We start from the raw sequence: 10,712 nt of genomic DNA on the forward strand, positions 1-10,712 counted from the left end.
AAAACTAGGCAATTGCGACCAAATTTTGCGACTAACATAAGACGGTCGCAAAATTAGTGACCGATTTGTGACTAAAACCAAAACAATCGCAAAATTAAAGACCAATCTAGATTCGATCGCAAAACAGTCGCAAATTTTGTGACCGTATTTTTGTGGTCGGAAAACAGTCGCAAATACAAGAAAAATAAAAAAATAGCAAAAGTTACGACCGTTTAAAGCAATCGCAAATAAAAAAAACAAAAGTTGCGACCGTATAAAACGGTCACAAATACGAGAAATATATAAAAAACAAAAGTTGCGACCATTTAACGCGGTCGCAGATACAAGAAAAAATAGAAAAAGCAAAAAAATATTCATTAGTGTTTAGGGTAAAAACTGCAAATTATCATAAGTTGTGGGTTAAAACTGACAGTAGCCTCTAGTTGAGAAGCTTCAATCAGACGACGGAATCAAAACAGATATGCAGATCTGTTAATCTTTCATCATCCTCATCTGCGACTCACGGTACATCTGCGACTCCGGCGATCATCCTCGTCACTCATCGATCTGATACCGTACGTCTGGTATGTGTGACTCTTCATTTCCTTTAATAATCCGACTCAATGTTAGCAATCCGACGACTGATTCTGAATACGTGATTGAAGAAATCATCTCACCAATCTGATTTTGAGGAGATCTGCCGCTCGAAGAAATCCTTTCGCCGATCTGATTCTGGCGACACTGATCATCATTTCCTTTAAGGTTAGGTTTCGTCTATAAGGTTATATCATTGTTAACGGTTTAGATTCATTACACTGTATCGAATTGCTAGGGTTATGGAAGCTAGAGGTTGTGATTTTGTTTTGTTTGTGTTTGATTAACTGATTGAGTTCTAGTTTTAGGTTTTACAGAAATTTGAGCTCCTGACTCTGTATGTTTCTTTGATCAAATTTTAATCATAGGTTCTACGGAAATTAGGATTACTCAACAATTGAATCTGTTTTTTGTGTTGTGTTTCTGAAAGTGAAATTAGGATTATTCGACAATTGAATTTCAGTTTTAGGTTTTAGAGAAATTAGAGGTCCCGACTCTGTTTTTCTTCGTGTTTAATTGTGTTTTGGAAAGTGAAATTAGGACTATTGATCTGATTATAATTTTAGGTTTTACAGAAATTAGAGCTCCTGATCATGTGTTTCTTCTTGCATGTTCGTATTCAGGTTTTTAGGAAAGTGGAATTAGGATAAGTAAGCGAATATAATTCGTTGTTTGAATTTTAATCTTAGGTTTTACAGAAGTAAGAGCTCCTGACTCTGTTTTTCTTGTGTATTCGTATCAATTTGTGTTTAAATTAGGCTTTACAAAAATTAAAACTGTTGGCTCTGTTTTTATTTTTGTGTGTTCGTATTCAATTGTGATTAGTAAAGTGAAAGTAGGCCCGTCGTTTGCCTTCCACGCCGGTAGAAATCCTGTCGCCCCACACACAACGCTAAATACAGGGTGGTTTAATGGACTGGCCTCCATGTCAGATATCCACGTTCACACCGTATTTTCTAACCCAAAAGGACAGAATTACACTTTCATTATTTATTTTATTATTATCTTGACACGCAAGAATAATGAGTTTCAATAAACCAAAGTGTTTGGTTCTGTACATGCCAATTTTACAAGTACTCTCTCTCTCTCTCTCTCTCTCTCTCTCTCTCTAAAAACTCTCGATTTCGACTCCCACACACACACACAGATGATCTAGTTGCCGAATCACCAACTCACGTCGTTTCTTCGCAAATCATCCTCATCAATCTTCAGATCACATCCTCATAGATCCAGGTATGATATCGCTCGCTCGCTTTATCTATCTATCGACCTATACATACACGTATTTATGTATATATCGTGTTTACTGCGTCATCTATGTTAGTTGTTTGTTCAATCGTTCGTTGATCTTCTTCAATGCAGCAGGCAAATTAGCTACGTAAGGTCCATGTGTTTCCCCTAACGGTGTTGCTAACATGCACCTCCTTTAGGAACCAACGAACTACTACGTGTGTGAGTGTGGTGGACCGGTAATTAGGTGTTTGTTGCTGAATTGATAGGTGCTGTTGTGTGATGATGTCGGCTAATCAGGTGGTGAAATTACGGAGAAAAGAGTTAGCGGCATGCATGACATGCCCTATCTGCAATAAATTGTTGCGAGATGCTACTACTGTTCCTGAATGTCTTCATACGTGTGAGTCTGTTTATCTGTTTGGTATTGTTTTATCCATTTCGATCGTAATTCTCGATTCGCCACTACGAGTTTGACTTTGTAGTATCACAATTGGGCTTCTTCGTGATTTATAGATTATTATTCATGTTGACTGTCAAAATAATTGTGTGTTTGTCTTGTTAAGTTGATTGATGTGACTATAGGAATGATTCAGTTACTTGTCAAAATATGTCATGAAATGTAGGGTGCAGGCCAATTGAAACTTAAGTTTTATTTAGGGGTTAAACATGCATGCAATTCTGATTGAAGATTATGTAAATATGTGTTATGAAGATAATTATTTGATTATAATCTAGTGTTAATTAGGTAACATGTTAATGGTAATGCTTATCTTACTGTAGTTTTATATGATTAATTTCATACTGGTTGCATAAGAAATAGTAGTCAAATGAAAGAGGATTTCTTTCAAACACTTAACATCAGTTATCAAAGGTGAGTTTGGATCTTTGTACTCTCTTTGGGGTTCAAACATGGTGTTTGGGTAAGATGATAAAGCTTTGAATAATCGATTTGATACTGTGTTAATGGGCACGTGTTTGAAGAAATGCAAAGGCCCGATACACCTTTGTACAACATTAAGGCTTACTTGCCCGTTGTCGAGTCATTTGGGTTTTCAGGTGCATCGAGGGCGGTGACTTCGGGTCAAGCCTTTTCCCGCAATCGGTGTTTGACCATTGGGAAATGATGTCTTCTGACCCGTTGGAACCGGGGTCGCAAGCTACCGCACTTGTGGCTAGTATTCGCAAGAGAAAAGGGTTAAAGGAACAGCTCACTCCCCTCTCTGAATTTGAGGACAAGCTGTAAGTTGGTGGTTAAGAAAAGAGGTTAATAAATAAGAAAATATTATTTGTGTGAGTATTATAAGTTAGTATCTTTAATAGTTAAAATTTTTCTGTTAATGTTATAACTATATAGGGTCATGCTGCCTTAGTAGGATATGCAGCTTACATCCTATGAATCTATGATGTCTTATTTTCTGTAATGTGTGTTTAATTAATATGTCGAGTTTGTGTTAAAGTTTTCAGTTTTAGTGTTGTTTAAGCTAATCTTTGTGGGTTTCTATTATCCGTTTTAAGCATCTGAGTGGAGGTGAACACGGACCAAACTTGACCGGGTCTATACGGGACCGGAAACTGGAAGTGAGGGGAAAGGGATACCTTCTCGGATCGTTAGTGGCGGGTTTTGGTGGTGGTTAGGGGAGTGACGAAGATGGCCTCAAGAGCTCCGACGAAACATCAAGTGTTACAGCCATAAGAGAAGCAGATTCACATCAGAAAATTACTCCGTCTCCGGTAACTTCCTTACTGTCTCTCTAAAATCATTTCAGTTTCACACTCTCTCTTTATATACACACACATATACGTATTGTTTTGTATAAATTTTTAAATAAATTATCTCTTACATGGTTATTTCACAATTCCACCTTCACTGTGAAATTTGTGTTTTAGGGTTTAGGCTTGTTAGTGATGCTGTTGTTACATTGACGACGTTTCTGGATAAGCAAATTGGATTTAAATGATCGGCGAGGTTTAGTAGTTTCAATGTTTGATTGTGAAATATTTGTTAATTTGTGTTTGATAGTGGATTTGTTGTGTTTTGAAAGCGCAGCGTCACAAGCGAGCAAGCATTGAGTTTGTTCAGGAGCCTTCAACGATTGTAAGTAATTTTTAATTATGCACGAATTTAGTTGTTTCTGATGCTTAATTTCTTGATTGATGAATCAATTTTTGGTTTAAGTGATGTGACGGATGCAAAATCGCTAAATTTGCTACCTCAGGTAGGTTACGTCTGCAATTGAGGAGTTATTAGTAGCACAGGGAGAACCATTGGTAACTGATTTGAGCATAGAGTTGTTCTAAAGTTATGCTTATTAGGTTTTATATGCTTTGTGTTTGTACTTTTTACATATGGTACAACTATCTAGCTTACTTTTAGCTCCACGTTTTGACTACGGGTGTAAATTTTTCCTTTGACTCTCTTTCTTTAGTTAATAATAATATGTGTTACTGATTTCAGCCCATCTGCTTTTGAGCAGGTAAAAATAGGTAAAAAAAAATGGAACGGGTCAAATCACTCAAATGGCTGGAACAGGTCAATGGTTGGCCAAAGTGTACCTAAAAGAATCCAGAAATTATTGCATGTACATATGGACCACAGCCTATCCATTTGGAACATAAGATTAAACTTTTGGGAAATAGTCCAGTTGGAAATGCGTCTTATGATGTGTTGGTGGATGTCCCGTTTCCAGTACAAAGGGAACTTGATACTGAGAAAGGTAAAGAGATTGAAGCTTGTGATGAAGCGATATGTACTTCAATTAGGAAGATTAATGAACATCGTAAAAGGCGAGCTTTTTTCCTTGGGTTTAGTCAGTCACCTGTTGAGTTTATTAGTCATATATCTTAAATAACCCTTTAATACTGAAAAGGAAAATTGTAAATGTGTAATTGCCTATCATCCTTATTTGTGATTTTAGTTTAAACGTGAATTAGGAGGTTTTTTGCATTAAAAATACAAATTGGGTGTCCTTAATGATCAGACCCGACCTAATACATGCATCAAATTGTTTATTTTTGTAGGTTACTGGAGAGCCTTTAATGCAAAGGAAGGATGATACTGCAGCAGTTCTCAAATCAAGGTTGGAAGCTTTTCACCGCCAAACAGAGCCTCTAAGTGTTAGTTTATTTGTTAAAAATCCAAAATTTTTCTAAATGGATGTAACATATATATTTATAATACCTTTCCACAAAAGACAAAACAATAATCCCTGTCGAGTATGTATTAATACTAATAATACATATCATTTTATTTCTGGTGTTGAAAGTTGGTACGTAGGCCATTTCAACTTGAAACATCAAACATCTCACCAAAAGGGTTGGGTAATGGGCTAGGGGTAATTTATTTTTTAATATGGGTTCTATTAACCCGCAACCACTTTTTGGCACGCATACATATATTATAAATAATTTTATGAGTCAGGTATGAGTTTTTTACACTTTTTGGCATGCATACATACTTTAGACTTTGTATGTAGGGCTGCAAACGAACCGAACTTTCAGCGAACGGTTCGTGAACCGTTCGGCCGGGAAGTTCGTTTGTGTTCGTTCGTTTAGTGAATGAACAAACACAAACTAGAGATTCTGTTCGTTTAACTAAAATGAAGGAACACAAGCAGAGGCCCCGTTCTTCGTTCATTTATGTTTATGTTCGTAAATGTTCCGTTATGTTTGTGTTCTTTTATGCTCATTTGTGTTCGACAGTTCATCAGGGTTCTTAATTTTTATATCTTAGTCAAATACTTCAAAATTCCCACTAATAAAATGTTTAATAAATATTAGTGTATTGCATATTACAAGCCTTTTAATATATATGTTTGTTTCTATTCATGAACGTTGGTTTGTGTTTGATTGAACGCAAGGAAAACGGTGAACATAAAGGAAAACAGGCCCGTTTCTTTCACTTACGAGGTTGCGTTTGTCGAAAGTGACATCAAGTGGCCATCGAGATGGGATGCTTATTAAAAGATGGTGGGAGCGAAAGTGCATTGGTTCTCGATTTTGAACTCGTTTATGGTTATCACTTTCTTGGCAGGTATCGTCCTTGTGATCTTTTTAAGAACGGTTAGACGGGATTTGACTCACTACGAGGAGTTAGACAAGGAGGCACAAGCGCAGATGAACGAAGAATTATCGGGTTGGAAGCTCGTCGTAGCTGACGTTTTCCGTGCTCCCAGCAACCCGGGACTTCTAAGCGTAATGGTTGGAAACGTGGTTCAGATTCTCGGAATGGCAGTTGTGACGATCATGTTTGCCGCCCTCGGGTTCATGTCTCCCGCTTCGCGTGGGACTCTGGTGACCGGTATGCTAATCTTCTACATGGTTCTCGGAAATTCAGCCGATTACGTTGCTGTACGTATGTGGTGAACGATCTTCTGTGGGGACCACAGAGGATGGGTCTCGATTTCTTGGAAGGTCGCCTGTTTTTCCCCGGTATCGCGTTTTAACAAAATACCAATACATTGATATATGTACTTCACCTCCTTTTGTTAAACTAGCTTTTAGTCGTATTATGCTATAAAAGACATATGAACGTTGTTCCCGGTAGGTACATGTACACATTAAGAGACACTTGATATGTGAACTGCCAGAAACCGATAGTGGCATCAAACAATGGTGTAGAGACAGATTTGTCGAAAAGGTATTATTAACACATTATTGGCACTTGTGATTTGATAAATAATAACATTATGTGAAAAATGGTCCGGTCAGACATATTGGGTTAGAGCTTCATGGAAAATGAGTTATTTTGGTTTGGCTGACCGTAATATTTTTTGTTTGAAATTTGTAAATTTTGTGGTTTTATACATTGAAAGTATCTTGCAGTTATTGTTAAATGGGATAAAATGTTAGAATGGGTTATGGTTCGTAATAGGCGTCATTATTGAATATGATATTAGTCCGGACACCCGCCGCAACGTGCGGGCATTCCCACTAGTATAATTCTAACTATTAATCATGTTTTGCTATTTAAGTGTAGTTGAGGGACTGCACAAGCTCTTCAATTGCCGGATGTTGCCCTCAAACAAAAGGTATACGTAAAGCGCTTATTTATCGTCGTTATTACTGATTACTGATGCCATTGATCTGGCCAGAATTGTTGATCGTCATTATTACTGTTATGCTAGGTAGGGTTATCTTTCAAAACATCATTCAGTTCTTTTTATTCTACAAAAACATATATGATTTTTGTATTTATTTTGTTCGACTTTTAAAATAATGTATGTTTCATTTTCTTGAGATTATTTGCAGGTGGTTTAATTTTGTTTTATTTTTTCGTTTTACAGAAAATGCTATTGCCGTGTGGACTTCCACCAGAAAGAGAAGAGGATTAAAGGGCGGTTTATTCTACATATGTGGAGGTTTAGGCTGTGTTTATGAGTGCATTATTGACTAAATGTGACAGGATAATTTGTATCTTTATGGTATCCTGATATAGATGTCTTATGTACTGTTTCACCATGCACTAATGTTTTCGTTCAAAACATGTTTTTTTTAAGTATATTTTTTATTGTTATGATAACTTTGGTATTTGATGTTTCAAGTGGGATTTTTTATATAATTGTGAAAATTTGATAATATGTAAAATTTAAAATTGACATTATATGCAGGTCAAAATAGAAAATGGACAAAAATAATTTTTAAAAAAATAAATAAAAAATTGCGACCGCAAAAACGGTCGCAATTTTTCAAAAGGCAAGCAGTTGCAAAATGGTCGCAGTTTGTAAAAGTCAGGCGGTCGGAAAACGATCGCAGTTTGTAAAAGGCATGCGGTCGGAATTCGGTCAAAGGCATGCGGTCGGAATTCGGTCGCATCAAGACCGTCGCAACCGAAGTCCCACAAAACCAGGAACAGTCGCAATATTTGTGACCATTATTAAAGTCGCAAAACCCTGGTCGCAAAAGATAGCAGCAGTCGCAACTTAGTCGGAATAGAGCAATTGCGACGGGTGTTTTTCCGATTGTAGTTCCGGTCGGAAAACGGTCGCAACAGGGCAATTGTGATTGGTTTGCGACCAAAATTGCGGTCGGAAAAACCAAGTTTTCTAGTAGTGATATGTCTATTTCTTTGTCTTGATATCTTGAATTTAACACTTTCTAGGTTTGTCTAACAGATTATAAATATGCTTTATGTATGAAGCTTCTACTCATGTTTTTTTGTTTCTAATAAAAAGGAGAAAAAGAGACTTATGTCTACTCCTTCAGCTCCTCATGTTACATGTTTTCACTGTTAATCTTTTACAAAATTGTAGCACATGCATGTTCATCTTATGTGTGAGATATATCTAATGAAAACTCTGTCTGATTTACAGCGAACCGGCATATTGAAGCAATGGATATGCCTTCATCATGGCTACCAGAGCTGGTAAGTAAAAGTTGCAAGATGCACACATACTTGGATTAAATATTAATCATAAATTATGATTCATAATTATACCATTTATGCTTCTCATTAAGTTTTCAATAGTTTTTATAATGTGTTTGTTGAATTCATATTGTAGGAAATGCAAGATCAAGTGTTCATGAATCAATATCAGATGAACAAGCCTTATTACTATCCAATGGAGGATCTGAGCTTTGATTCATTTTCATCATACAGCTACACAAAAGCCCCATCTTTTATCAATCAATCCGTTCAAATTCATAAGTGCCTCGAAGAACCGGCTCGTATTGAACAACCATTTAATTACAAAAAGTCCGATAGTATTAACATGATATCATCTACAACTGAAAAACCTAAGGGAAAACTAGTTTCTGATACTCCCAACACTTTCACAATATCTTTCAGAGATATACAACCTAAAGATGAATTTCATTCTTTTAGTGATACCTACGGCGTGAAAAGAACTCGGTCCACTGTTCGGAATCCGATCCAGGTTCAAGAACGTGTGTTGGCTGAGAGGAAGAGAAGAGAAAAGTTGGCTCAACGATTTATGTCTTTGTCTTCGCTCCTTCCAGACCTGAAAAAGGTACTTGCCAATTTCCTAGCATAAACCAATTTTTTTTTTTATTTATAGGTGGTTTGGATTTTGGGCAAGTGTTTTTAGACATTTTTTTAAACGTCCTTGTACATCTAGGCAGTTCGCTCCAATGGGTAGTGAACCCAAGGGAATCTGACTTTGTTTTTTTGACTTCGCTAGTTTGACAAGCTAACTTTAATAACGATTATCATCATCATACTCAGTAAATCTCACCAATAGCAAAACTAAGGTAGCGTGTAAGTAGGGTAGATGTAGACAGGCTTACCTCTAACTTGTATAACGATGAAACCATCAAACTAAAGCTAACAATAACTGTTGTGATTCTACATGGAATATGTGATAGATTTCGCTTCTTTGACCAACACACTCTAGCCAAGTTCGCTTGCCGCGAACTCGAGAAATTCGCTTACCACCTGAGCGAGCTTGCACGAGTTCGCTACCCATTGTCTAGATGTAGAGAAGTTTCAAAAATTGCCAAGAAACACTTGCCCAAACTCCAAACCACCTATAATCTCAAACAATAGTTGGTTAAATTATTCTAAAGATCTTACTTAGATATATTTAAATATAGTTTTATTATTATTTAATTAATGATCTAGCTGACTCTTTTGTGGTAGACGGATAAGGCAACTGTGTTAGAAGATGCAGCGAACTACATCAAAGAACTTCAAAATCGCGTGAAGGAACTCGAGGGCATAAAGAAAAAGAGCATGCAAGAATCTGTGATAACCGGTAAGAGATCGAGGCTTAGTAGTAGCGATGATAATGTCTCGTGTTCTAACGAAGCAAACTTAGAAGAGAGTAGTAAGCCTTTGAATCCGGAGATCCAAGTGAGCATGTCCGGGTGCAGTCTACTCGTAGAAATTTACTGCTGGAGAAACAATATATCATTATTGAAGGTGCTAAATGAGCTGAAGAAACTTGGTTTATCTATCATTAGTTGCAGCACTGTGCCGTTTTCAGATACCACTCTTCTTGTCACCATTGTTGCTCAGGTTAACATATATATGAATGCGTTTACCTTATAGGTTCTTTTATAGATAAAATAAAATACACTGAGGAACATGGTTCTGATTAATTTTCTCTTGGTTTTGTAGATGAATGAAGACTTCGTTTTGTCAACAGCAGATGTTGTGAAGAACTTGCAACTAGTTGTTTGAACGTTATATTTATTCGGTCGTTTAGCTACTCTTGAAAAGGGCAATGTACTCAAATTTTTATATTTGTCTGTTTGAACTTCAATCTTGATAGTTTGTGGTCCTAGGGTTTTTAGCCACTGTTTTGTTGAAAATACGGGTTTTTAACCACTGTTTTGTTGAAAACAAAAGTGCACATTGACGCTAAACCTTATATTTATACCAACCCATTACTGATTCTAACCCACTCAAACCTTATTTAATAAAATAATAAACCTCATATTCAAGGGTGTTAGATTGTTGAATATTATTAAACAATTTGTGGAGATATCCCAAAATAATCCAACTGTTTTCATAGTTTGTATGTAATTGTTTAAAATTAACGTTTTCGTAATTGAAACCGAGTTAATCTCTTAAATCCATAAGTTAGTTAGTTTAGAATAGATAGATTAGTTTTATATTAAAGTGGCGGTTACAAGCGGTTATGAAACTAAGGGACCAAAGTTGACAAAGGGAAACTTGTTAACTTCCCTCACTTAGCGAAAAGGTGTGTCCCCTCACACACACCCTCTCGGATCGACATCAAGGAAAGGAGAAGAAGACGCGACGGTTCGAGATGGATGGCTGGAAATCAACATGCCTCTTCATGATCAATCTCAACCGCACAATCCTAGAGACATACCCTTTCACGAAGAGTTGTGTCTATTCATTCGTGCCTCTTAGAAACTATAAATAGAGATAGTTAGTTTCATTTGTAATTGTTCATTACTCTCGAAATCATTGTATATACTCT

General features: G+C 36.5%; 1 protein-coding gene across 34 annotated transcripts; it reads left to right on the forward strand.

Annotated features, from left to right (window-relative positions):
* Positions 1-404: 404 nt before the first annotated feature.
* LOC110867827 (transcription factor bHLH18) lies at positions 405-10,150 on the forward strand. Of its 34 annotated transcripts, XM_035975588.1 has the most exons (15): positions 412-563; positions 645-741; positions 1,721-1,806; positions 1,936-3,537; positions 3,694-3,772; positions 3,854-3,901; positions 4,023-4,074; positions 4,281-4,520; positions 4,825-4,883; positions 5,664-6,442; positions 6,777-6,833; positions 7,089-8,167; positions 8,304-8,771; positions 9,401-9,778; positions 9,881-10,150. In XM_035975588.1, exons 12-15 carry the CDS (start codon positions 8,135-8,137, stop codon positions 9,941-9,943), a joined length of 942 nt encoding a protein of 313 aa, XP_035831481.1. In that variant the 5' UTR covers positions 412-563; positions 645-741; positions 1,721-1,806; positions 1,936-3,537; positions 3,694-3,772; positions 3,854-3,901; positions 4,023-4,074; positions 4,281-4,520; positions 4,825-4,883; positions 5,664-6,442; positions 6,777-6,833; positions 7,089-8,134; the 3' UTR covers positions 9,944-10,150. The 34 variants fall into 34 exon arrangements, with proteins under 34 accessions (XP_035831496.1, XP_035831481.1, XP_035831498.1 ...); XM_035975605.1 differs by lacking the exons at positions 1,721-1,806; positions 4,023-4,074 and having other exon boundaries at positions 3,322-3,537; positions 3,849-3,901; positions 5,664-6,234; positions 6,350-6,442; XM_035975606.1 differs by lacking the exons at positions 1,721-1,806; positions 4,023-4,074 and having other exon boundaries at positions 3,322-3,537; positions 5,837-6,234; positions 6,350-6,442; positions 6,782-6,833.
* The last annotated feature ends 562 nt before the right edge of the window (positions 10,151-10,712 follow it).

The sequence above is a fragment of the Helianthus annuus genome, chromosome 7, assembly GCF_002127325.2.
Source record: "Helianthus annuus cultivar XRQ/B chromosome 7, HanXRQr2.0-SUNRISE, whole genome shotgun sequence".
In the NCBI taxonomy this organism is placed as follows: Eukaryota; Viridiplantae; Streptophyta; class Magnoliopsida; order Asterales; family Asteraceae; genus Helianthus; species Helianthus annuus.

Coding starts and splice junctions, on each gene's coding strand:
- LOC110867827 (XM_035975603.1), top strand. CDS start 8,135: ATGGATATGCCTTCATCATGGCTACCAGAGCTG. Junction 8,168..8,303: donor CATCATGGCTACCAGAGCTG/GTAAGTAAAAGT, acceptor TTCATATTGTAG/GAAATGCAAGATCAAGTGTT. Junction 8,772..9,400: donor TCCTTCCAGACCTGAAAAAG/GTACTTGCCAAT, acceptor CTTTTGTGGTAG/ACGGATAAGGCAACTGTGTT.